Raw genomic sequence first — 26,649 nt, 5'->3', positions numbered from 1 at the left:
AGGGGGGCTCGGGCGGGGGCGGGGCGGGGCCGGCCCTGGGCTGAGCCAGTCGCGGGTGCCGCGGGGAGGGGCGGGGGGGCGGAGGCTCCGTGGAAATGTGTCGGTGACATTGAATGGGGAGACGGAGCGCGAGCGAGGCGCGCGCGCGCACACCCGCGCACACAGGGCCCCGCTCGCTCCGAGATCCCCGGCCACGTAAGTAACTATTAATACCGCCTCGCCGGGAGTTGCGGGCGTGCTGAGCTCGGGGATTGGCCTCGGGCACGATCGGCCATCCCCTTCAATTTTAAATACACATTCCGCTTACCTCGGGGGGAGAAAGAAAGAAAGAAAAAATAATAATAAAAGACGAAGAAGAAGAGCCATCAATTTTCTCCAAAACAGACCCCACCGGGCAATTTGGGCTTTTCGGGTAGGGGAGACGGAGTTGTCGTAAATTATTCCAAGGCAAGATCCAGGTATCCAGCGGGAAAGGAACGCCGCAGGTTGGCTGGGCTGGGGGCGCATCCCCTTCCAGCGCCCGGAGGATCCCCCGGAAGCTCGTGCCGGGGGAATCGGAGACCGCCGAGCCACCCTCGTCCCTGCCCGCACTTCTCCCTTTTTTTTTTTTTTTTTTCTTTTTTCTTTTTTCGGAGGACGATCTGGAGCACGAGCGAGCAGCGACAGCATGAGCCTGTGCTGACCTCCGCCCGGCGGGCCAACCCGGGCTTTGTCGCGGTACCTGCGCCCGGCCCGCGCCGCAACTCCGTGCCCGGCTTTTGCAATCTTTTGTTGGTAGCGCTGACCGCTCCAAGTTAAATGCTCCCTCGCTATTCTTTTTTTTTCTGTTCTTTTTTTGTCTGTTTGTTTAAATTTTGGAGAGCTCTTGCGATCTTGGAAAAGCCTCAGACGCCATCTACAGTTAAAACGTAGGTAACTACCCTCTCCGGCGCCCCCTCTTCCACGCCCCCCACCCTTTCCACCAAAAAAGGGGGTGCAGCGCGGATTCTGTCTGCCGTGCGGCGCGAGCCGGTAGACCCGTGCTTATTTCCTTTTTCTTTTTGTTTGGTTTTCTAACGCGTTGAGACTGAGCCGCCGCCGTGCGCCCCTGGAAGATTGCACGAACTACGGCTGGGCTCCTCCGCCCCGTCTGCGTTTCGGAAGCCTGCGTGGGGATCGCTTCGGGAGACCGGGCGCTGCAGCTCCCCACCTTAGCAATCCGGTTACTCGCCTAGCTAGATCCGCGTTGGAAAGCGAGCGGGAGAGAGAGAGAAACTAAAAGTGCCGGGATTCTGCAGATCGCTGGCTGCTTTGGGGTAACAAAGGGACCCGAGTTGCTGCCGACTGAGCACCCCCGGGAGCCGGGCTCGGAGCAGACAAGGTGCCCGGCGGCGCCCATTTGGGGGCTTCTAACTCTTTCTCCACGTCGCCCCTCTCCCGTCCCCTCCCCTCTCGTTCCCTTTTAAAATCCGTGGCACCGAGGCGCCTGCAGCCGCACTCGCCAGCGACTCATCTCTCCAGCGGGTTTTTTGTTTGCCGAGTGCGATCCCCACACTCATGAACATACACAGGTCTACCCCCATCACAATAGCAAGATATGGGAGATCGCGGAACAAAACCCAGGATTTCGAAGAGTTGTCGTCTATAAGGTCCGCCGAGCCCAGCCAGAGTTTCAGCCCGAACCTCGGCTCCCCGAGCCCGCCCGAGACTCCGAACTTGTCGCATTGCGTTTCTTGCATCGGGAAATACTTATTGTTGGAACCTCTGGAGGGAGACCACGTTTTTCGTGCCGTGCATCTGCACAGCGGGGAGGAGCTGGTGTGCAAGGTAAAGAGCCCGGGGTTTGTTTTTGCTTTTTGTCTTTTAAAAAGATTCCCCGGCTGTTTGGAGGGGGCGGGAGGTCGCCGAGCTCCGGAGCCTTGGGGAGGGAGACTCGCGGGATAATTACCCGTGGCCTCGTTAAATGGGTTTATTTATTTGTTCACGTTCGGCTAGTTGCGAAGTTTTTAGAGCGTTGCAGACAATGGGGCGGGCTGCGGCGGGGGCGTTTTGGGGAGAGCCTGGGGCGGGGAGGGCGGCGGGGACGGCGCGGGGGCCACGGCGGACACGCGTGCTCCCGAACGCTTGTGGAGCGCCTCGGCTCAAGGCCGGGTCCCGCCGCCCAAGGGATTTCTCCCTGTGTCTAGCCCCCTCCCCTTCCACCGTGGAGTAGGGAATCCCCCGCTAATTTTAAGGCACTGATGTCTGGGTTCCCTTCGCAGCCATTGTTCTTAGGAGCGTGCAGGTGTTGAACCTTTGTTCGGAAGGTGCCCTTTAAAAGACACACACAAAGGTGTCCCCTCTGGCGGAGCCAGGGCCCAGCGCGGGGAAGGAGTTTACAAAGAGCTCTCTACTGCCTGCAGCCTTGAAAGGAGGGTTGGGGGTGGAAATCAAAGCCGCCAGCGCACCTTAGGGTGTAGGAAATAGTGAGCCCTTTGGGTCCTTCTCTCCTCTCGTTTTTTCTCATCTCCGGACTTCCGTGCCTGAACACCACCCCCCCCTCGCGCCCCCCACCCCCAGCCCACACCTTTGCCTGTATGGTTTACAGGCTGGCGTTTGGAGCCCCAGACATTCGCAGTGCTAATTCAGAGCCGGGCACTTCAGTTTCCTTTTTGTCTCTGACCCCCAACAGTGACTGGTGTGTGTGTCTTTGTGTGTGTGCACTCCAGAGGAGGGGGGATGAGAGGGGGGATAGTTGCAAAAAGAGAGAGAGAGAGAGAGAGATTGGGAGAGAGAGAGAATAGAGTAGAGCCTACCGCTACCCAGGCATTGGACATAGATCAAGAATTCATTGTCACTTATTTTTACATTTGCTCACTCTTGGTTTTCCTGGGGGTCTGGGGGGGGGGAGGCTAGAGGGGTGGTGAGCAATGAGGACCTTTGCTGTCTTTGAAATGGGCACTCTGCACAGCTGTGCTACAAAAAAATGCATCACACTTTTACCATCAACCACAGACTGCTTTATTTCATAGGGGACTGGACTCTTGCAGTGTAAATAAGGGTTTTGTGGGGGCTTCAGTCAGTTTTGCAATTGCTCAGTTCAGATCTTGGGAAAGTCAGGGACTCTTTAAATATAGCTCTCTCCTTGTACTGAGCATCTGGTATTTTGCATCTTCTCCCAAGTTATTGAGACTCAGAGCAACTGTGCCCGGTTAACCAAAATTCAGTAGGCTATTCAGAGCTGGATTGAATTCTCAGAAGACCTACAACGTTGCACAATAGGGGCGTCATCCTTTGAAATGAATGAATTCCACCGAGCTGCCACTGTCCTATGAAATATGCACAATCGCCCCGCAGTGAGTGTGTTCACTCCTTTTGCTCAACTTCAGTACAACATTTCAATATTTTTCAAAGGCTGGAGACGCTTGCACGGAAAGGGATTCTGCCTCCAAATTCTGCAGGAGCATCTTGCTGTTATTTCTTTGTTTAAAGGCAGAGGTGATTCGCCCCTGCTGTTTCTTTCTCCCTCCAGATTCTTCAAGGCATATTTCACTTGGGGCTGACCTTACAGTGTCATCCGTGGACTTGCTCTTTGGCCTGAAACTGTACTTAATCTGCTGGTTTAGTTATTGCAAAGATTGAATCAGCCCCTCACCAATTACTGTGTGGCTGCGAGCGTATTTAAGTGCAGTATCATTGTTCCGCTGGACAGAGGTCATCCCTTTAAGACACGGCAGCCTCTGTTTTCCTGCCTTTCTACCAGAGGTGACATGGGTGACGACTTTTTATGCAGGCACCCTTGTCCATATCCTAGGAAGCTCCAAGTGGTTTTTATAAGGCTGCTTCCATGAGCCACCCTCAGAAATACAGTGTGAACTCAGCTTACTGTGGGGCACTGTGAAATCTACACAGTGCCTCAAGTTCCTTTTGATGTCTCAGAATATAGAGTTCATGTCTCCTAGCTCTATGTTGACCCAAGGAGAAAGTCTTTGCAAAAACTGATCGAATGTAAAGATGCCATTATTATAGAGGACCCTAGAGAGAATTCTACAGGATGCTATTCGGGGTCATTTAACCAACATAAGCAAGCCTGTTTATTGTCTCCAGGAACCTACTTTAAGCTAGGCAAATGGAAGAAGGGAGCTTCAGGGGGTCTTTACCTTATCATTTTCATGGAAATGATGGTAGTACAGTGCAGATTGACATAATTAGTGCCTTGGCATAATGGGCACTTTTTTTTTTTTTTTTTTTTTTGGTAAATGCTATTAATGATGGCCTAATCTCACTGCCTTATCTCAGCTGTCACATTATGTAACTAAGGTTCCAAATTAAACATTTAAAAGAAGCCGGCAACCAGGCGTATGGCTTGATTTTGCATTTGAAGGTTATGGTTTAAATACCAGTCCAACCCCATAAAGGCCTGTTATAGCTGCTAATAAAAGTTTGGTTCCTACCCATTTGGGAGAACCTAAGTATTTGTTTTGTTTTTCATGCTCTGTCCACCATCTTGGAATTTGATCTCTTCTACAAAGGGTACTGGCTATTTCTTGAAGCTGCCGTGAATATGTTTCTTTCTTTTTTTTTTTTTTAAAGAAATTTCTGTGTCCATTCAGTTTCTCATCAGTAGAGCAGGATAACAGATTGAGGGTGTTGAGCAAAAAATCCCCTTTTATTTTTCAAAAAAATGCAACTTGAAGGAAGAAGGAGATTGTAAATAATGTTAACTCATGAGCACTGGCGACTGGAGCCCGCAGCCTGATGCTTCAGAACACAGCATGCCCGTTACATAATGCAGAGTGTTTATGTTAGCCACTGCAACATGTCTGTTACTCTCTGTGAAATTTTTGAGGCTTTACTTGGTTTCTGCTGCCCACAGCCTGGGTGTTAAAGTTGACTCAGGGCATTTCGGATTCCTAATTGAATGGACCTCTGAGGTCACTGCTCGTAGGTCATCATTTGACAATATCAGGGTGTGATTTGTGGTCTCTGGAGATAATGAAGTATTCATTCTTAAATTTTAGGTTATAGTGGTAGCAGCCGTGCCGTCTTCCTGAGATGCCTCATTATGGTTCATTCACAACGTTACTGTTACTTTGCTTCCTCGCCCCGGGTTAGCACCAGCCCTCTGAGGTTCTCACTATCCTTGTTGGACTCACCGATTTCTTTCGGTTTTTGATCCTAAGAGCCTGTGTGCCTGGATGGGTTTGGGAAGGTCTGTGAGTCCCCTTAAAAATGAATCCCCTATTGTGCGTGCGTCGGAGACTGGCATTGTCAGCGAAGAGGGGACAGAGCTCTTACCAGCTTCTCCTGTGGGACCCAAAAAAGGTCAACGGTGTTCTAAGTCAACATCTTCCGTCTCTGAAGGGGAGGGAGGCCCAGTGACCCTGAGTGCTTTAGCCATCTTATCCAGATTATTGGGGCCCAAGCCAGGATTAGAGCCTCGGTGTGGTGATTTCTAGGCCACGCTGCAAAATGGGGATCAAGGAGAGGATGTTCTAACTAATGAAAAAAGATTTAAGAAGCTAAATGGTGGTATGCCTGTAGCACTGAGTGTTGTTGGAGCATTCCTGGCCTCCAGTGCTTTCCAGCAAAGCCCCTCATGCCTGCCCCTCACTCCTGCAGGCACAGAACAGAGTCATGTGCCCACATTCCCAGGCAGATAGGAAAACCACATTCCAAACCCAGGGATTTGTAGTCCTGATTTAGTGGAGGTCTTAAAATGAATGAAAGCTTTTTCTTATGACCTCAAAAATTCTCGGTAGTGTTAATCCCTCTTAGGTTGCTTTCAGAAAGGTATTGGGGATGGATTTTCTTTTTAAACAACCCCACAATGAGGTGGCATTTCACAGGCTAATTTTGATTCACAGAAAATCATTGCATAACTGATTCATTAAGCTAGATAGCCGTGCAGGAAATAGAGAAGCGTGTCTGCTTTCCTATTAACAGCCTGTGTCCTATTCCTAATTCTGCCGCTGGGGCTTGATTTGACTCGCTCCCTGAGCCTCGATTTGCACATCCGTAAAACGAAGGTACTGAATTAGATAACCTTAAGGCAGAGTCTACGTTTTTGACTGTTAATTGCTCAGGTCTTACAGTGCTGTGCAACGTAGTTGCAAAGCATAAAATCTGTTGTCCACAATCGCTGTAGTGGTACAGAGATGTACATTTTTGCTCCGTCTTGCTTTTGGAAGGCGAACAAGGTGTCGTCTGTGCAGCTCGGGGTGGGCCACCTTCCGATTTTGCTTTTGTTCCTGTCTCAGCGGAGGTGATCGGGACTTCCCGTTTGTGTGCTGTATGACCTCGCGCAAACCGCTTTGACCTTTATTTGCTCGTATAATCCTCCCCACGCTGTGGGTCAAGCGCCATTTGCCCATTTTGCACGTGACCGTTCGGAAGCTCAGAGAGATCCAGCGGCTTATTCAAGGCGACCCAGCTTTGGGAGCGGCCGGCAGGGCCGGTGTGGTCTGGGTCCACGTTCGGTGTGCTTTCTCGTCCCCTCAGAAGCCTGTACGGTGGGAGGTGCCCGCACCCTGTGATTTTCTTGGTCGTACAAGAGGGGTCGCTGACTCTCCGTCTTGTTGTGACCCCTGCCCTAGGTGTTTGATATCAGCTGCTACCAGGAATCCCTGGCCCCGTGCTTTTGCCTGACTGCCCACAGCAACATCAACCAAATCACCGAAATTCTCCTGGGGGAGACCAAAGCCTATGTGTTCTTTGAGCGAAGCTATGGGGACATGCATTCCTTTGTCCGCACCTGCAAGAAGCTGAGGGAGGAGGAGGCGGCCAGACTTTTCTACCAAATCGCCTCGGCCGTGGCCCACTGCCACGACGGGGGGCTGGTGCTGCGGGACCTAAAGCTGCGGAAATTCATCTTTAAGGACGAAGAGAGGTGAGTACCCTTCCTGTCCAGACCTGACACTCTAACAGGCTGTCCAGGATGGACTTTTTTTTTTTTGCTGCCTGCTGTCCAGGTGAGAAGAGAGGGTGGGAGGACAGGGGTGGGGGGGTGGGGAGTGAATGAATATTGCAGCGTTCTAAGCGCCCTCGGAAAACAAGTCGCTGCTCCTCTAAAGGCGTTACGGGATGCTCAGAGGGCAGGTGCCAGGACAGTCTGTGACCCGGTCGTTATTTTTGTTGTGGTGTCGTCAGCTCTGAAGGGTGGCTGCAAGCCTGTGTGGCGTTTTCAAGGTGCACGAGGCACGATGGTGACAATCGTGCCTTCAGAACGCTCGGGGCTTGGCATCAGTCATTTAGAGCCCATTCGTTCGTTCCCTCATTCAGGAATACCTCAGGGTGCTTGTGGGTGTCAGTAAAGTGTGCGTGTATAAATCACAATTCTCAGTACTCTGAAGATCCGTGTGCATGAGCTAGTTGACTCACCTATAAAGGAATGTTCCAAGCCCTAAAAGAAGATGATCTCCCGGGTCGGATGGGAACTGGGGGCTGGGATGTGAGTTTTAACTAGGACTTGGAAGGCAAGAAAGATATTCTATAGGAGACGCGATGTCGGACCAGACCTGAAAGATGATGAACATGTTACGGCCAATGTGGGAAGGACCCGTGTTGCCGGTGAGGAACCTTCCAGTGCAGATGCACAGCCGGGTGAAGGTCTGGCTTATTGGAGGCGACAGCTGGACAGGCTGCTGGGCATCTGAGTTCCATTCACGCTTCTTCCATTAACTCGTCGCGTTCTGTTGAGCAAACCCACTGGGGCCTGCTTTGTCTTCCAGCTGACTTCCATTGTTAAAACTCTTCCCAAGCCACTTACTTTTCTCTTTTGAAGAATGTGAGTTCTCACAGGGGTGGAGGCCACGGATTCATATTCGTTGCCGACTCGTCCAAAAATTGTTCTAGGGTTTCTACACACGTGGGTCGTGGAGTTACCACGACTGCCTTGGGCATCCTCACCTCCTACTAGGAAAGTGGTTGGTGAAGTGAAGGTCCGTTGTCACAGAGCTGTTAAGAGCCGTCCTGAGTGCAAAGCCGATACGTGCCATTCATTCACTCGCTGGGCAGATCTGTGCATCTGGTACAGATCTTCCTCTCAGACCTTCCTACCTTCCAGTCAGTTTGGCCTGTGATATCGTAGGCTGCTGCTTCTCGACGTCGGGTGGTGTGCACTTCGTTTTTTGTTTTGTTTTGTTTTTTTTCATCTTTATGGGTTGAGCTAATTGGGAAATGTCTGGGAAGCATTTTGGGATTAGCAAAGGTAAAGGGCCTGTGGTTACTTAACCCAAATGGGATAATGTCATGAGCATTTGCAATCCAGCTGAGTATTCAAGGTTCAGAGGGCCCGTGGCCACAGAGATTGGTTATTGTTCCACATTTTTACCCATAAACAGATATCTTAGGCATTTGTGGCAGCCAGTATCCTGGTCCTTTACAGTGCAGGGATTTGACCCTTATTAATAAACTGAAGAAGAGGGAGCCATTCAGAAATCTAGAACCTGGGGCCACACTTAACCATTTCTCGTCTTCAGCTCAGATGTGTCTGCCCTCGGAGCCTGGAGACTCGGGTTTGTACCCCGGTTTCATCTTTAATAATCTCTGACCATTTAGATTGGTCCCCGCCTTCTGGGCTCAAGTTTCTCATCCTTTTATTGTCCTGGCTCTGTTTTATTGGTTCTGAGGTTTTTCTGCGTTACAATAGATGTGTGTGCTTCTTTGAATATTCTCATTGGGAAGTAAGTTCGGCTGTGACTCCCAGCAGAATCCCGACAGAGATACTTTATCCTTCTGTGTGCTACCTTTCTTGGACACGGAGTAACTCTAACTTCTAAAATGAGAGGTTAACAGGTTATTGTTGAGCTTAATTCTCTCTGCAGGTTGGGGTGGGTATCCTTGTGTTCATTTCATAGAGGAAGACTCAGAATGTGTGAAATCTCTACGTGACAGACAGGAAAGAGACAGGAAAGGACCTGTGCTCTGTTAAATCAGCTCTCAAGAAATCCATCTGCCTGCCCTGGGCAGTAAGGGCAACGATGCCCTCTTTCACGGGGGTCCAGGTTTTTAAGCATCACCTTTGATCGTGCCTCTTTAGAGAGGAATTTCACACGGCAGCGAGTATAGGGGGTGGTGCGTCCAGCGATAGCACATGTATGTAAATACATACTTAGGAAGTGGGTCACAGTAGGGTGGACGCCCCCAGGTCAGAACAAGGGGGCACGTGTAAACTCTGGGGCCTCCAGGGGGCCATCCTTCAGTCCTGTCATGTTTGTTGCTGCCTGGAATCAGAGCCCCGGGGTGAGGGTGTGCTGGCCCCAGTGCCCACGGCTAGCTGGAAACAAATAAGGGGCTGAGTCAGACCTGGCTTGTCCTTTATGGTGGCAAAGCAAAAATCCTTGATGTCCCAGTGCCTAGAGAAGAAATACCAAGATGTCGGGGTACCTGGGTGGCTCAGTCGGTTAAACATCCAACTCTTGAATTTTGGCTCAGGTCATGATCTCATGGTTCCTGAGTTGGAGCCCCACATCGGCCTCCATGCTGACAGTGTGGAGCCTGCTTGGGATTCTCTGTCTCCCTCACTTCCCCTCATGCACACACCCTCTCTCTCAAAATAAATAAACAAACTTAAAAAAAAAATAGAAATGCCAAGAGGTCAGAAGCTTCCGACACAAGGACTGTGCATTTCTGGTGTTGATTTTGGAGTTTGTGTTGGACATTTGCAAAAGAGCATGACCCTTTCTAGAAAGATCTAGAAAGAAGCATCCCATGTGAATGTGAAACCAGAATACTTCACCGGAGCACGCATGGCAAAGCTAAATCCTTTTTAACTTTAGAGAGCAATTTCCTTCTGAGAGGGGAAACGTAAGTGACGGGGAGGAAGCTGGTCATCATCTGTCCCTGGCGTGTCTGAGAGCACCTGAGCCCCGTGCAGCCTCGCATCGCTGCGGGACTGTCAGGGGGAAGGAAGATTCCTCATCTGATTGGCGAGGTGACTGGGTTGCACAGGAGCTAAGTGACCTTTCTCAAGGTCACTGCCGGCATGCCCATGGAGCTGGCCTGGAAATCCTACCATTTGACTCCAGAGCTCTTTCCCTATCCCTCACCTTGCTGAAGGCTCGGTGGACTTGTCCTTCTTAGCATGATCGGCGTCTCCGTCTGGGCAGCTCTGAGAAGGTCGCTCTCATTCTCAAGGACACTCTGAATGTTCTGATCGGTAGCCGATAGGAACTTTGTTTCCAGCCAGCTGTCAAACTTTTTGTGAAAGAGGAATAATGCCTTGTAGCCTTTCTCCTTGTCGTTTTGGTTTTTAACGTCTCGTTCTCAGAGCGTGAGTCTCTGGTTTTGTCACTCAACGTGTTTCTCCCTCCGTGTGTCCAACAGCCATTGGGTTTCGCAGCAGAGTTTCTCTTTGTTGGTCTGCACAGTGGCCCGCATGGAGCAGCCCGGGGGGGCAGTGGTCTGGGACCTCACTGGGACCTTGCTGCTGGCAGCTCTCGCCATCCATGCTAATCAGCAGGACCTCCTCAGTAGGTATTTCGATAGCACTAGAGCCTATGCCTCTCCTGACGTCATGGCACCTGTAAGAAAACAATGGGTTGAATTGGAAAGGCCTTTGAAACGTTGAACGATGGAGTCTGTGTCTGTGTTCGGACCCTTTATGCATTGGTCCTATGGGGGAAAAACACAGAGGAGGCTTTTGGAAGTCCTGTGTTATTAAGCTTCCCATCACCAGACCCCTCCTTTGCGCATGGCCTTTGATCTCTCAAGGATGTGCTTCTTACTGGTTGATTCTCTTGCAAGGGGTTGAAGGTGAAAGCCCTCGCCCCCCCCCCCCCCCCCCCCCCCCCCCCCCCCCCCCCGGGTTCCTAAGGAGACCCGCCTGTGAGCTGACTTCCTATGCATGGATTTCAGATCCTGCACTGTAACTGAATCCATGACCAACCCGTGAGAATATTCTTGGTGGCGCTGTGAGGGCCATCAGTCCAGGTTCCCAGAAACAGCTCTGAAGATGCCACCCCATGTTCTGTTAGGGCCTGATGGCAGTGTGCCTTGTCTCGCTGTGTTGAAGCCGCAGCACCTCAGATTCTTTGGCTTCCGTTTTATTTTGGTTTGGGTTCTAGATGCAGATTGTCTCTACCTCTCATTAGCTACCCGGTCTGGGAGGAGTCCTTTAATGCTTCTGAGCTGCGGATTCCTCGGAACAGAAGTAAGGTCTGCATCCCTGTTGGTGGTTGTGAGAGCTGAGTGTCGTGATCCAGAGGCGCACAGGGTGGGGCAGGGGCTCGCGATGGCCAGCAGCTCCTAAAGTCATGGGTAACATGGTGCCTGCCACTATGGAAGAGCCGTTCCCAAGGCGCCGGAAGTGCATGGAGAATGGGCTCCGCCCCTTGGGCCGCCATTTCACAAGGAGTGAACCCTTGGGGGTCTAAGGGTTCAGATTTAAGCCACATTGCCCTCTCGGTTAATGACAGGCATTGCATCAGTGCCGCGGGGAGGGGGGTGGGACCGGTGACCAGCAGGGCAAAAGCTCAAAGGGCAGGGTGGGCGGCTCAGCAAGGCCACGAGGTAGACGAGATGTCCGCAGGGGAAGGAGCGTTCGAGGCGCATGCGCTCCCCCGGCCCCGCGCGGCCGCGGTGTTCCCAGCCTTGTGCTGCTGCTGTCTCCTCCGTCCCTGGGACGTTTCTGCAGCACGGACCTGCAGTTTTGTTTTTGTTTTGAGGAAGTTAAACCCTTATCCTGATTGGGCTCGCTCTGGACACACCCTTTGCGTCCACAGTTTCGGCAGTAAAATCGGAGATGGGCTGATGGGGTCAGAGGGGCCCCCTGTGGGTGGGAGCCCTGAATTAGATAGAGGGCAGTGACCGTGCCGCTCTGCCCGGGCAGCCCGTTCTGGGAGGCCTCGTGTTTGAATTTGAGCCTCCAGGGGAAGGCCCGAGGCTGGGAGAAGACCCCTTACTCCCACGGGGAGGCCGAGGCACTGGATTCTAGGCCCTGCTCCTGCCCTCCTTACTGAACTTAATCTTGAGAAGTTACATAAGCTCTTCTGTCCAGATTGCCTCCTCTGCAGAGTGGAAGTAACAAGGAGACTTTCTTTGTGAAATTAAATGAATTAATGCGGGTGAACCCGGTGCTTGGAACCTGATCAGCCATCAGCCAGCGGTAGCTCCTGCGGTCCTCACATCCTGTGCACTTAGTGACAGGATGACACTGGGTGACACAGGGCCAGCTGGCCGACTCAGATGTGGGGAGCCCTTTAAGCTGCTGCAGCCTGGGGCTCCCACCGTGGTGCCTGTTTCGGCCAGCTTGATGTCTCTTCTCCCTTGGGACAAGGCTCCTTGCCACCCCCCTCCCCCAGCGCCCTGCTCCCCCGGTCGCAGTTCAGTGTTGACATTTCACCGCACAGAAATACCCCATGTGAATGGAGAAACATGCCTCTGTACGTGTTTCTTCTTTGCTTAGAAGATTTTTATCTCTTGACGTCACAGGTTTGATTTCCTCTGCTTCGTGGAAGCTAATCAGTGCCTGCTTCTGCGGGAGGGAGGCCGGACCCTTTTTAGAAACCCCGCAGCCCTGGGGGCCCTCGTGTAACCATCTACCCGGGCACCCGACCTGTGTGTCCTGTGGGGCCCAGGCCTTGTGTTGCCCTGACCTGCCAGTCTCTCTCTCTTTCAGTATCTAGCAAAGTATAGAGATCCTGTCCTGCTTTCTTTCGTTAGTAGCGATTTACATTAAGTGCTAAGTTCACCGTATTTCAGGAAAATATCTTACCTTTTTGCTTCCCAGGAGACAGAGCTCCTGGAATTCACTTATTTATGTGGACCATTCTTATTACTTCAGGCATGCCAACCCTTGGGGAAGGCTCACTCCCCCACTTCTCCCTGGATGGGTAAGCGATCCCCCCCCGACCACAGCACCCCTGCAGTCTCCCCTCTCACATTGTACACGTGCATCCCTAGACCGTCCCCGTCTCCTCCTGGGCTGGGAGCTTCTTGGGGACTGAGGCTGCCTCGGTTTCCCTGCTGCCGGAACACGGTGGGCACTGCGTGAACGAAGATCTCCTTTATTGAGCGCGTGCGTCTCAGATTGGATTCTCATGACGGAATGAGAGAAGAGAGAAGTGGGGGTGAGTACAGATCGTTGGCCTCTAGATCATTCCCCAGATCGGGAGCCCCTGAAAGGCTCCGTCTTATCGGTCTCCCACGGAGACATCTTTGCAAAGAAAGCTCCTTTCAGCCTTCCGCCTCAAATGAGAAATTAACCCATCGTTGCCATTTGGATTTAATGATTTGCACAGAATGACATTTGAGACAGTGCGGTCAGTGTCTGTGGCCGGGTGTCGCGTTTATGAAAAGCTTCTCTAATCACAGTGAGAGGGGAGAGCATTCTCAGGGTTCCTCGCTTAGAAGTGGGCTAAATAGTCGGCATCCTTCAGTAGGATTTCTGGCTGAGCTGCTTACTGCTTGGGCTTAATCAGTTAGTTGACGGGCTGGACTGAGACCCTGGGAAGGTGAGGCCAAGGGCACGGCCGTAGGAGTTTTTACTGCCTCACTGAGCCGTTTGACCTTGGCCTACCTCCTCTGGCGTGGGTTGGAGATGGTGAACTTCCAGTGCCCAGCACGGTGCCGGGCGCACTGCAGAGCCTTAAGAGGATAGCGGTCATGACTGGTCATCAGCTGCCGGCTTTGGGCCTCACCACCCAACCACCCGGAGATCCCTCTGTTTACCCAGCAACCTGTCACGGGCCAGGCACTGTTCTAGGTGCTGTGGCAACTGCCGTGGCAAACGAGACCGAAGGCTTTCCCTCGTGGGACTTACAGTTTAGTGAAATAATACCTAGATACACCATGTGCCAGGCCCTCTTCTAAATACAAGGGCAGTTAAGTGAACTGATTTAATCCGAATTAACCACTGTATGTATATTCACCAGACCAGCTTAAAACCAGTGAGGAGGGGCGCCTGGGTGGCTCAGTCGGTTGGGCCTCTGACTCTTGATTTTGACTCAGGTCATGATTCCAGGGTCGTGGGATCGAGCCCCGCATTGGGCTCTGCACTGAGCACGGAGCCTGCTTGAGATCTCCCTCCTCCTCCTCCTCCTCCTCCCCCTCTGTCCCTCTCCCCTGCTAGCTCACAGGCTCTCACTGTCTCTCAAATTAAAAAAAAAAACAAACAAAAAACAGTAAGTTAGTGCTATTATCACCATTTTATGGATGAGGGAACTGAGGCTCAGGGTCCCACAGCTAATCAGCGGGAGGCCTGGGGATTTGTACCCAGGATATGGGACTCCCGAGCTTAGGCTCTGGAAAGACCACACTGGCTGTTGGAAATGGACACCAGCTAAAATTCCGCCCCTTGTGTCCGATCCCCAGAAAGAATTTTCTCATGCAAATAGGCAACAAGTAAACACCAGCAGGACCTGACCGGCCGGAGTCTAAGTGAAGCTCAGTGCTTGACCTTCTCTGAGCAGTCATGGGCCACTAGTTCACTAACCCCCTGGACAGTCCTGTGATGTCCCGTTTTGTTTTCTGTACAGAACTGTGAAATGGGGTCTGTTTATCTTTCTGTCTTCCCTACCTGGCCCAGGACTGGCATTGTAAATACTTGGTGAATGTCTGACAGTTGTCTAAGTGGGTGTGTGAATAGCCCCCTACGCCCAGGAGGCATAAATATTATAAGAAAAATCCCCTAGATATATTGATGGCAGGAGGCAGTAGATGGAAACACATTTTAAATGTCCTTTATCCAGTACTCTTGGGAGTTTCTCTAAAGCATGAAATAGAGTCCAGCCTGTTTGAAATTTCTTTGGACTGTAGAGAGTACAGTTCTTAAGCAGAATCATGCCCGGATACCCTGAACTCCAGACAGCATGTTGGAGCTGGGGGCATCTGAGACATGGGAGTCGTGCTACTTTGCAAATATTGATTAAGCATCTATTTTGTACCACATACAGCGCTAGGTGTTAGGGGTACAAGAATCGCTAAGGGGAGTTGTTGCCTGATGGAAGACAAAGTGTAATAGTGACTTTTCGTACCATGTTACGGGTTGCGGGTGGGCATTAGAGAGCCCTGTGGGAGCAGGAAGAGAATGTTCCAGCGGTGGAGTGGGGTGTAGAGAATGACCGCGTCAGTGAGGAAATAGGTTCCTTCTTGGGTTAGTCTGAGTGAAGTAGAGAGAAGGGGAGGTGTCGGGAAGGATGAGTAAAGGCCAAGAGACATGAATGAGCCTGTGCAGGGGGGATGATGTACTGGTGGAGGGTGCTATATGGGGGTCAGAGATAAGACTAAAGAGGGAAGCACAGGTCTAGGGCCTGGGTGCATGCCCTTGTCCTTAAACTTGACCTGAAATCCAGGAAATGCTACTGAAGGGTTTTTCTAGACAAGACAGGATGGGGTCAGGTTGTGATTCTGGAAGCGTATGGGCAGAATGGATGTGTATTGACTGAGGCTGAACCAGGCCCCAAGCGGTGGGATCAAGGAGGAGTGGGTAAGAGGTAGAATTAACCCCAACCCTTGGATTTTTGCAAATGAAGAAATGAGGAGGGAATGCCCTTCTCCAAAGTTCTACAACGTGTTGGCGGTGTGACCCAGAGCAGGGCTCAGGTTTTCTGGCTCCCAGAATCGGTCTAGTATGTGCCTGGGCCATCTGGGTGAGGCCCAGGTTAGGACTCTGCCAAGTGGAAATCCCTGCCTGGCCCAGCGCTGGACCACTGCTCCCAGTGCTCCCTGGGTCGGTGGGGTCAGAGGGACTTGGCCTGAGCCCTGCTGCTGCCCTGCCAGTCGTCCTGGGTGGGAATGTTCTGGACCCTGAGTCAGCCTGACCACGCAGCAGGGCCGGAGCAGGAGCTTGAGGGGCGCCTGGCTCCCTCTCCCTGGGAGAATCCAGGTTGGGTGGGCCCTCAGAGCAGTGCTGTCCTGCCCTGGCAGGAGGTTGCCTGCGGAGCCTTTTCTGAAAGGCTGAATCGATTGACTCGGGATCAGGGGATCCTTTGGGATCGCGTCTCCCTGCAGAGGAGCAGGAGTCCTGAACAGAGGACTGAGGAGGAGCTCTGAGCGGCGCTGCCTGTCTCTGGGTTCCCCGTCTGTTCCTGTGGAGACACGGGCTGCCCTCGGATGGTGTCTCCCTGCAGTGGGACGGCCTCAGGGGTGGGATGCGATGGCTTCCCCGCTGTCCTGTGGTCATAGTGTGTCAGGGCTCAGACGTGCACCAGCACGCAGACAGCACAGGCCTTTCTGTTGTGGCCAGCCAGCGGTGCTGTGGAAACATCTGGGTGCTTGAGTCGGATCGGGCTTCTCATCACGACCGTACTGTTCCCTAGCAACTTCGTTCATCTTGGTAAGCTGTGACTTTTCTGGCGCATCACACGGGTGCAGGAACCCCCCCCCCCCCACCTCCCTGACTATGGTCAGGTAGTGAGAGGATATACCACCTGGGAGAACCAAGCAGCCCCTCCCTGTAGACTTCCCTCACCTGGACCCGACATGCCTCCCTGTTGGTTACCTGCTGCCCTCCTGCTGATCTGGAAGCAGCTTGACCTTGGTGTCGGTCTGGTCACTGAATCTACAGGATCTGGTACTTCAGTGGCTCTCAGGGGTAACTATTGGAGAAAATCTGCGCACTCAGGAAGCAGAGAACTTGAATGACGATTTATCTGGCAGAGTTTAGCAGTCTGTGGCTGTCACGTCGGCTTGATGGCAGCCTACGGTGTGGGACAGTCCGTGGCTGGGCACCCCCAGCGGTAGCCCCTGGTGAGACCCTTGCTTGCACAAGCCAGCTGGCAGCCAAGGGCAGCTTTTCAGTACTGGGCAGAGTGAAGCCAGACCTGGCCGCATTTGACCTGTCTCAGTTGACCCTTCGCCTGCTTGGACAACCGCTGCCCCCCCCCCCCCCCCCCCCCCCCCCCCCCATGGAATGGCCTTCAGTGACTTCTCTGAATTCCACTGACCTCAGGACACCGGACTTCCCGTCCCGGCCAGGCCCACTTGGTCTGGCTGAACTCCCAGCCCAGCCCCACCCCGGCCCACCCTGTCCTGATCCCTTCCTGCCGAGAGCCCAAGGTGGTGTTTAAAGGTTTAAAGACAAAGCATGATTTGCTTGGCCAGGCCACTGTTGACTTTTTTGGACAGAGCACTGATTTGGAAGCTGAAAACCTGGTTTTGAGTCCCAGCTCTGCCATCGCTTGCTAGGTGGCCTTGGGCAAGTCACATCTGCTCTCTGTGTCTCAGTGTTTTCGTCTGGGAAATGAGAGGGTCCAGCCGCCTCTCTCTGCCTCGTGAGCTTCCACAGTTAGGTCACGTGAGTGTGGGTTTTTGTCTGTGATCTAGTGCTCAGTAAACCTGGGGCCTTCCTTTCACAGGTTTTCTGTCTTTGTCACTCAGGAAATCTGTGTTGCTGGTGACAGGATGTGTTTTGGGGCGGGCACCAGCACGAAAAGCCTCCAGATGTGGACTCAGAACTGTTTCCTCCATTATCCCGTCTGCGGGCTAGGACATTTAATCCCCTGTGCCTCAGTTTCCTTATTTCTAAAGAGGTTTGCGTGTATCATAATACTTGCCTTTCAGTTTTGTTATGAGAAATAGAGATGCGGACTGAAAAACTCCCAGCACCTAGTAGATGTCTTATTCACGGTCACTGTTGTTGTCACCATAATTGTCATTGTTATTATGAAGCTGTCACGGAGGAGACAGTGCAGTTCCTGTAGTTTCGATTAAAGACAATTTATGATTGAGAATTTTGAAGTTAGAAGAGCCCTTTTCGGGCCCTGCAGGTATGTTTACATTGTACAGAAGGGAAACTGAGGCCGAAAGGTCTGGCTGTGGTCACACTGGTCTTGGGCCTGGGGCCACGGGGAGCCATGCAGGCCTCGGCTGCGAGTGGGTGGGACACTGCTCCTTGGAGGCGGGAGTAGAGCCGTATCCTGCTGGTCTGGCTTCCTCACCTGGCTGGGGATCTGATGGCACAAGGCCGGTAGCCAAGTGCACAGGCTGCCCCCGCGCGAGCCTTTTCCATTCAGAAATTAAAGCAAAGCAGGCTGGTTCCTGCCTGTGCCAGGGACGAGTTGCAAAATGCATGCAGGGATACAGATTCTTAGCCAAGTGGATTCCACCCCAGGCTAATGGCTCTTTCCTCCAAGAAGCTGCCTGGAGGTCGCCACTGTCATTCGTAGCTTTTTTGGTGACAGCAGTTGTCCACCCTCCCTGCCTCTATTCTTCATGTACCATTCTATTCCCACCGCCTCCCGGTAGCCCACTCTGATTTCCCTAGGAGTTAAGGAAGTGAGAAGAATGAGCAGGGCACATATTTGGGGGTAGAACATTCCAGGCCAAGGGGGAAACAAGTGCAAAGGGCCCAGGAAGGAACATGGGCAGAGAATTCACATCCACTTGGATCTGCCTGAGGCTTGTTCCTCTGTCTTGTCTCGTAGGCTCTGGGGTTGAAGGCGGGGTGGGGCTTATCTTACTAATAAGATGGGTTAGAGTCGCCACCATTTCTTTGCAGATTTCCTGTGCTAGGCTTTTCGGAAGGTACTTGCGTTGTTTCGTTTAATCCCCATAAAAACGGAGAAGATGGCTGTCACACGTCCTGTCCCTAACCCCAGTGCCTACTTTAAATGCCCTGCCCATTCGTTAGTGGAACATCTGAATTCCTAGGACCACTGTGCCCTTGTTGATTGTTCTGGAAATCGATTCCTTTGCCTGGGAATTTATGATCAGGGGACAGCAGAAGTTGATAGAGGGTTCATTTGCATCGTCCCTAGCGGCCAGGTGCAGGTGCTCTGCCAGGCACCCCTCCCCCCACGCTCTGAAGAGGAGAGAGGGGCAGCCCTGCTCCCCAGAGGGGGAAGCCAAGCCCCAGAGACCTTCTGAGGGTCCCTGCAGTTGGGCGGCAGGTCTGGCGCTGGGACTACAGCCCAGCCCCAGGGTCCCAACGTGTACGCCCGGAAGGTTCTGGTTTAAAAGACGCAATCCAGGCTGCTTGCCTTGACTCTCACCCAGGACTGATGTAAACAAGTTCGGGGTGTTCCGAGAAGGAGACAAGGTCAGAAGAATGCTTGCGAACCCTGCCCTTCCTCCCCATCTTTTTTCCTAGGCTTCTCTTCCTCTTCTCGCCTTGCCTGCCTGGGATGTCGGTGCCCCTGGCCCTGGGCGCGTGTGTGCTGCCCCGGGGAGGGGGTCTCGTGGACGGGGACGCCCTGGTTGCTGTTCCCTGGGCCGGGTGCTCGGGTGGGTGGGGCAGGCCGAGGGCAGGGGGGGCTGGCTGCTTGGAGCCAAGGGAAAGGTGAGCGCCCCGCCCCCGACTGGCCTCGCTGGCCTTGCTGGCTCACCCCTTCTGAGCATTGGGCTCAGCGTCCACATACAGGGATGACAGTTGCTGCCTTGGAAGCTGATGTTAGAAACTTTAAAGAGGAAGTGTATGTAGATACCTGGCGGGTGTTGAAGGGCACACTCTGGCACATCGCACAGTGAGCCAAACGTGACAGGTGGATCCGAAGCCCGGCTTCTGAAGGGAGGCAGGGGAAGTGGCCAGGGCAGTGGGGGGTCAGCTGGGGCGGGGGGGGGGGGCAGACAAACATCAGCAGCACGTGGGTGCCCTTTCTGTTACGCTCTCGGGTTCACTGGGTATTTGCACAGCCACCAAGTGCTGGAGGTGGAGGGGGAGAGAGGCGAGTGCCGGTGAGTGGGTTCCTCAACAAGATTGAACCCTTGGCCACGGGTGAAGGCTTTTTTCCTCTGATCTGGAAAAGGGTTCCAGAAGAGGCATCGGGGTGGAAATAGGGTCTCTGCTACCTGGGGGAGCGGGTGGGTCACAGGGGGAAGGTGACCGTCGCCGTCAAGTGTTGTGTCCTGGAAGGGGATAAGTCTGGAAAAGGGCTGCAGATGTGGTTTAGCATAAGGAGCTTGAGGTGGTGACGTCTGTCCCCTGCAAGGGCTCCGCCAGGAGCAGTTCATGGGTCTGAAGGCACATCTGTACCTGTCCTCACCCCACCAGGGACTGAGGTGTTGGAATTTACAAAGCCTGTTCCCGTGGATGCTCGACCTGACATCCTCTTAATCCCGGCCAGGCGGGCAGAGCAGGGCTCTTGTTCCTTCAGAGGTGAGCACACTGGAGCTCTGAGGGGTTCCTGGTGTGACTGTCCCTTTCACTCTGATTGACGTGGTGTGACTGTCCCTTTCACTCTCAGAGGGTCTGCTGTGTGGCAAGCCCCGGTCTGGGTGCAGGAGATACAGCCATAAAGAGAGGCGATGTTCTCCACATACAAAGCGACCTCAGCCACCTGCTCCTGAGCTCCTGGAGGTGGCAACGAGGGGATCGCCCTTGCAGGGACCGCGGGAACCAATGCAGGACTGAACGACGATTCCCGGCGCCGTTGTGGGGCCTGCGAGTCCCGGGGGCGGGTGCTACAGGATGTAGGATGGTCAGCCAGGGGCTCTTTAATGAAGCTCCTTTGAGCAGAGACCTGAAAGAAGGAAGAAGGTGAGCAGGAGTGAGACGCCCCTGGATCTGATAGAAGAACATTCCGGGAGGACTGTGGCGGGTGGTCGGTGTGTTTGAGGGACCGTAAAGAGGCTGGAACGGGGCGGGGGGTCAAGAGGCCTGGGGCTCACCTCGCAGCCTTGGGGAGAACGTCTCCCAGACCCACTGGACACCGGACCGTCCCTTGCTGCACAGCTAATTATCGTTGCCGCAGCAGCTGGAGTTATTCCTGTAGGCATTCTGCTGTCACGACAGTGACCTTGGAGGCCAGGAGTCTGGCCAGCTCCTGAGCCAGGCGGGGCTGCTGCTGGTGAGGGTCGGGCGAAGGAGGCTGTTGAGGGAACCTCCTTGGGCTCGTGATTTGAGCCCCCTCCCCTCCCCTCTCTGGGTTTCCGTGACTCAACTCCTATCCCGGAACATCTCGTGAGGCTGGTGTGGGCCTGCCCCACCTGCCACCTTAGGTTAGAAAGAGCAGCAGGAAGAAGGAGATTTGCTTTCCAGCAGCCCCATTCCAGATCAACACATCTAGGCCCTTCCTGTGTCTTGAGATCATTCACTGAGGAGGGAGGAGAGGAACAGAGCGTGTGTGTTCCAGGTTATAGTGGAATATGGGCGAGCAAGGAACGAGGGCGCGTTGCTATAGATGCGAATCCCAGGATGTTAAAACGGGCAGAGACTTTCAGGCTGTCTGGTCCAGACGGATGTGCGAACGCGCTCAATGCTGCTGAACTGTCCAGTGAAAAATGGTTAAAATGATACATTTTATGTATACTGTACCATAATAAGAAAATTAGGGGTGCTCAGGTGGCTCAGTTGGTTAAGCGTCCAACTTTGGCTCAGGTCTTGATGTCGTGGTTCGTGGGTTCGAGCCCCGCGTCGGGCTCAGTGCTGACAGCTCGGAGCCTGGAGCCCGCTTCGGATTCTGTGTCTTCTTGTCTCTCTGCCCCTCCCCCACTCACATTTTGTCTCTCAAAAATAAATAAATAAAAAGAAATTAAAATTAAAAAGGACACTACCTTGTCCAGCACCCCTCTTCAAGTTTAAGAAACAAAGAGATTGAGGGGCACCTGAGTGGCTCAGTAGGTTGGGCGTCCGACTTCGGCTCAGGTCTTGATGTCACAGTTCATGGGTTCGAGCCCCACGTCAGGCTCTGTGCTGCCAGCTTGGAGCCTGGAGCCTGCTTCCGATTCTGTGTCTCCCTCTCTCTCTGCCCCTTGCCTGCTCACACTCTGTCTCTCTCTCTGTCAAAAATAAACATAAAAAAAAAATGTAAAAAGAAACAAAGAGATTGACTTCCCAGAGCCACACCACTGGTAAAAGATGTAGTGTGGCCTGGAATCTGCCCCCTGTCTTCCCCGTCCCCCTGCCCCGGGCTCCCAGCCCGGTCCCTTTACCAGTGACACGGCCATTTATGGCTCATGGACAGAAATGAGTGCAGGGGAATGCGGTCACTCCTTAGTCTTTGAGACTTCTGTAATCCAAGTATGAGATCTTAGAATCAACCCAGGGTTTCATCACGTTTTGCTTATAGAGAGCTAACTTGATGACCCTGAACCTCGTCTTGCTTCCGTGGCTCCCTGAGTAGCCTTGGTGACCGCCCTGAAGGGGTAAGCCCTGTAGCCCAAGGGAGAAGGAGGATCAGTAGTTCATGGACCCGAGTCACAAGTCGGATCTGGGAGGAGAGCCCCGTTGCGGTTTTTCCTCCTCCCCGGCCATTTGAGCCCCATGGCGCCTCTGGACGACAGGACACGTGCTCTGGTGCGCACTTCTGAGATGAAGGAGGCAGCTGTTGCAATGACACCGACCTCGCGGGACCTCGTAGGCACTGTCCGTGAGGCCCTACCCCCTCACTCCGGCCCCTCAGCCCTGTCCCTTGTCACCTTCGTGGCAGGCATTCGTCTGTGTGATGGAATGGGCCCGAGTCTGCGGTCTGACAGCTCCTGGACATGAGCCGTGGAGGGTTCTGGACGGGAGAACAGGAGGAGGATTTCCATCCTAAGCTCTGGAAGGTAGCGGTACCTAGCTTTCCACTCAAGGAACGGCAGGGCAGGGAAGCGGGAATTCTCGAAAGGCCCCTGAATCAAGGAGAGATGCCGGTCTTAGGGGCTTATGGTGCTGGGTCGGGGGCAGCCGTCAGCCTTGAACAAGTCCTTTCACATCTCGGTCCTCAGCTTTGTTCACTGCAAGTACGTATTATTTTTAGGAATTTAACTTCCAAAAGTATTTACTGAGCACTTATTTTATGCCCAGTGGTCACGTCAAGCCCTGCTGTGCAGAGATGGGTGCTAGGCCCTGGGGACTCTGAGTTCAACGTGGGATTTCTCCGTCTCTGTTCAGGAGTGCATCCAGGAGGGTCCCGGAACCCGTCAGCCAGCTCATTCGTCCTTAAATGGCAAGGGGCAGGGGCACCTGGGCGGCTCAGCTGGTAAAGAGACCGACTTTGGCTCAGGTCATGATCTCGCGGTTCACGAGTTCAAGCCCCACGTCGGGCTCTGTGCTGACAGCTCAGAGCTTGGAGCCTGCTTCCGATTCTGTGTCTCCCTCTCCCTCTGTCCCTGCCCCACTCGTGTGATCTCTCTCTCAAAAATAAATAAACAAAAAATAAATAAATAAGTAAACGGCGAGGGCAGATCGACAGACATGCCCCTGCACTCGTGAGAAATCAGCATCGTGCGTGAGTTGTCACAGGTAGAAGATACAGCAACCAGGTCACATTAGTATTACGTAAGTCAGGGACCAGCCCCTGGGAATGTGATTGGCAGGACGGGAGGCAACTTCCACAGCAAACCTTGGCCAGGGGAGGTCAGCCCTGGGAGGGCTTAGCTGCTGGTAGTGGATGCCCGCTCGAATACATTCCCCAGCCCTGCCCGTGTCCTGGAGAGGCAGCTTGGTATTGGGGAAGGAGGGACAGGTTGATGAAGCAAAGTGTGGGGCAGGTCTTCTCTATTTCCCAGCTAAAAGGCGGTGAACAAATTATTCCTACTCAAGCTCTCCGAGCCTGGGTGTTCTTATCTGTAAAATGGGATCATAAAATCTTCCATGTGTACCGAAAGGACTGTTAATAAAGCCAAGATACCGTTGAGTAAAAGGTCCTTCCATACCGTGTTCTATCACGTCAGCCGGAAGCTTGCCGGAACGTGTGGACAGAGCTTCTGGGAGCTTCCCAGTTGGCTGGATCGGAGTCCAAATCCTGTGACTCCCCATCACTACCTAAGGGCGTCTTTGAGAATAGCACTGGGTCTCTTACTGCCTCATCACTGAGATGGGGAGATAGTCAAGTCATTTAGAGTCTGTTTACTCGCTGGAGGTGTGGGACCCTCCCACCCCCAGTAGATCTTAAGCCTCGTGCAAATTCCCTGTCACTCTTGTTCACTCCTGGGGCCTCCTGCCCTGGAACAGTGTCTGGCACCTAGAAGGCACCTAGAAGTCATGTTTGGCTGGTTGAATGAATGAATGAATGAATGGTCTTGGAAACATTAAAGCAGGAGCCGTGTGATGTGACGGCGATGAGATTCGTGTGCGTCAGAGCGCCCGTAGGAGCTCACGCTTTCCTCTCTCTTGCAGGACCCGGGTCAAGCTGGAAAGCCTGGAAGATGCCTACATCCTGCGGGGGGACGATGACTCCCTGTCAGACAAGCACGGCTGCCCGGCTTACGTAAGCCCAGAGATCTTGAACACCAGCGGCAGCTACTCGGGCAAAGCAGCCGACGTGTGGAGCCTGGGAGTGATGCTCTACACCATGTTGGTGGGGCGGTACCCTTTCCATGACATTGAGCCCAGTTCCCTCTTCAGCAAGATCCGGCGGGGCCAGTTCAACATTCCAGAGACCCTGTCCCCCAAGGCCAAGTGCCTCATCCGAAGCATCCTGCGGCGGGAGCCCTCAGAGCGGCTGACCTCGCAGGAAATTCTGGACCATCCCTGGTTTTCTACAGATTTTAGCGTCTCGAATTCAGGATATGGTGCTAAGGAGGCGTCTGATCAGCTGGTGCCGGATGTCAACATGGAGGAGAACTTGGACCCTTTCTTTAACTGAGCTCACGCCCCACAGAGACTTAAGCAGGTACCGGGAGCGAGAGAGGGCAGAGGAAAGTCCTTCCGGGGAACGCACGTCGCCTGGCTTGGTGTTAAGACAGACACTGACACTCAACGTTTTCTCGGTTCAGAGAAGGAGAACCTTCAAGGAGCTGACCGAACATGTAGCATGGGGGCGAGAGATGTGGGGTGGGAGTCTGGGGTCAGGTCGGAGGGGTGGGAGCCCCTGGCGCTTCCCCCTTCCCTGACGCGGCCCCCGGAGCCCACCCTTTCAGCGGGGCTGTTGCTGCCTACCCCACTTTTCATTTGTTCCAAAATAGTTGCAGATCCTGACGGAGCCCAAACTCTCTGCCTCAACCACACATCTTGGCATCGCACTGTTAGCTTTTAACTTCTTGTCACGATTCAGGGAAGGTACAATTGGCCAAGGATTCTTTCTTTCTTTCTTTCTTCCTTTTTTCTTTTTTTTTTTTTTTTTGAAACAAGCCAGCCACCTACCTGATAATTATTAATGGGGTTCATTTAAAAAACAATTCGGTGCACACAGACTGACATGAAACCTGGGTGCTAAAGCTAAAAGAAAATAAAAGTCCAGTTTGTGTCTCTTAATCGCTCTTTTCAACTCATTTCTTCTAAATAAACGATTTGCCATCCTGGTCAGGAAATGACACGTTGATGCTCTGCTCCCTGAAGGGGGAAGAAAAAAAAAAAAAAAAAAGTCTGTCCTTTAACAAAGTTACTCTGTTTTGTGTCCATGGGTTTGTGGCAGGAAGCTATTAGAAGTCAAACTTCCAGAGGCATTACCGCTATTAGAGTTTAAAGAAAAGAAAGGAAGGGAAGGGAAGGAAAAAAGAGAAACCCACTCCCGAATTTCTTTCCTTTGAACAAGGAGGGCTGCCTTATAGATGGTCCTCTCTGCTGGGACGATGGCACCGGGGCCAGGTTAGCGGGAGGGGCATATTGAGAGTCTGAAGCTTTTTGCAACACTCTGGTCTCAACGAAACCTCTTGTCTCTGTTTTATTGGATAACCAGTGACGCAGAGCAGGTTGTCGCACGTGATGAAATCCAGGGCAGCTATTTTGTTTCCTTTAGGAAGAACGATCCTTTTGGCTCGGAAGGCCCTCTGGTTTGGACAGAAACCCTCGGTAGAGACAAGCGGGAAGAAACATCAGCTGAAAGCTAGGATGTTATAAATACAAACAGCTCTCTGTCCCAATACGCACCTTTGTGTTTTCAAGAACTCTTCTATTTATTAAGGAAAATGTCACATTGTGATGTATTAAGCGAGTACTTCAATTACGGGTTGACTTGGGATGACGTTACATGCTGTAGTTAACATTTATATATATATTTTTTTTCCTCGTTTGAGTATCTCTGTCCCTGAAATAACCTTTTGTTTGGCTTTTCTAGATAGCTTTGTTTGATTTCGAGTGGCAACTGTTTTTTATTACGGCTTTTCTATTGCTGTATGATACAGAACACTTTTGGCATAAATATTTGTGTTTCCAGTACCTCAGTTGTTTGGATTTTACCGCCTGTATACGTTTTGTGAAATGGTCATGTTTTTGGGTAGGTAACACGTGGACTCTAGTATGTAAATGTTACTTGAATCTGTGCTTCATTATAGTATGTAGCATGTATGTGCAGACCTTGGATGCTTTATGCCTGTTCAGCAGGGGCTCAGCCTTCACGTTCCCAGGAGGGCGGCTTAACCGTTCATAGTCAGGAGACAAGGCGGCCATGATTCTATTTTGATAACGGAAGATAACAAAGGAGAGAGGTTTTTGTTTGTTTGGGTTTTTTTGTTTTGTTTTTTTGTTTCTGTTTTTGTTTTTCACATTCTGAAGATGGTGCTGTGTCAAGAAGGACCTGTTTTTCTTCCCCGTCCCCTATTTTTTAAGTCCCCTGGAGGAGGAAAGGTTGGTGGCATGCATGCTGGGAATCTATGGCCTCTGGTGCTTTGTCCTGTATTTGGTTTAATGTTTTTGTCCTAATCTCTTCAATCAATAAAATTGTGCGTATTTAACTAAAATTCCGGGGTCCTGCAAATGATGATTCTCTGCCGTCTGTGGTTTGTGGGCACTGCGCACCAGCCCGGAACCCCTGACGTCCTCTCGGGGGTTCGCTCTTGTAGGCCGAGCCACTGCGACTGTTGGTACAAAGCGAGAGCCAGCTTCCGTCGCGTTTGGGCCTATGCTGGCCAATTTAGAGGGGGTATCTCACTGAATTCATCGCCACTGCC

The 26,649-nt window shown here is 52.5% G+C and overlaps 1 protein-coding gene across 1 annotated transcript; it reads left to right on the top strand.

The window, feature by feature from the left end:
* The first annotated feature begins 128 nt into the window (after nucleotides 1-128).
* Nucleotides 129-26,439, top strand: TRIB2 (tribbles pseudokinase 2). Its single transcript, XM_042933648.1, has 3 exons — nucleotides 129-1,806; nucleotides 6,555-6,847; nucleotides 23,939-26,439. Exons 1-3 carry the CDS (start codon nucleotides 1,537-1,539, stop codon nucleotides 24,405-24,407), a joined length of 1,032 nt encoding a protein of 343 aa, XP_042789582.1. The 5' UTR covers nucleotides 129-1,536; the 3' UTR covers nucleotides 24,408-26,439.
* Nucleotides 26,440-26,649: the final 210 nt, after the last annotated feature.

This window comes from Panthera leo, chromosome A3 (assembly GCF_018350215.1).
Source record: "Panthera leo isolate Ple1 chromosome A3, P.leo_Ple1_pat1.1, whole genome shotgun sequence".
NCBI lineage: Eukaryota > Metazoa > Chordata > Mammalia > Carnivora > Felidae > Panthera > Panthera leo.
This window is presented reverse-complemented; position numbering and strand designations above follow the sequence as displayed.

Bases quoted from the DNA above. Each gene is read 5' to 3' on its own strand.
- TRIB2 (XM_042933648.1), top strand. From the start codon at position 1,537: ATGAACATACACAGGTCTACCCCCATCACAATAGCAAGATATGGGAGA. The intron at 1,807-6,554 runs GTAAAGAGCCCG...CCCCTGCCCTAG, and splicing joins GGGAGGAGCTGGTGTGCAAG to GTGTTTGATATCAGCTGCTA. The intron at 6,848-23,938 runs GTGAGTACCCTT...TCTCTCTTGCAG, and splicing joins ATCTTTAAGGACGAAGAGAG to GACCCGGGTCAAGCTGGAAA.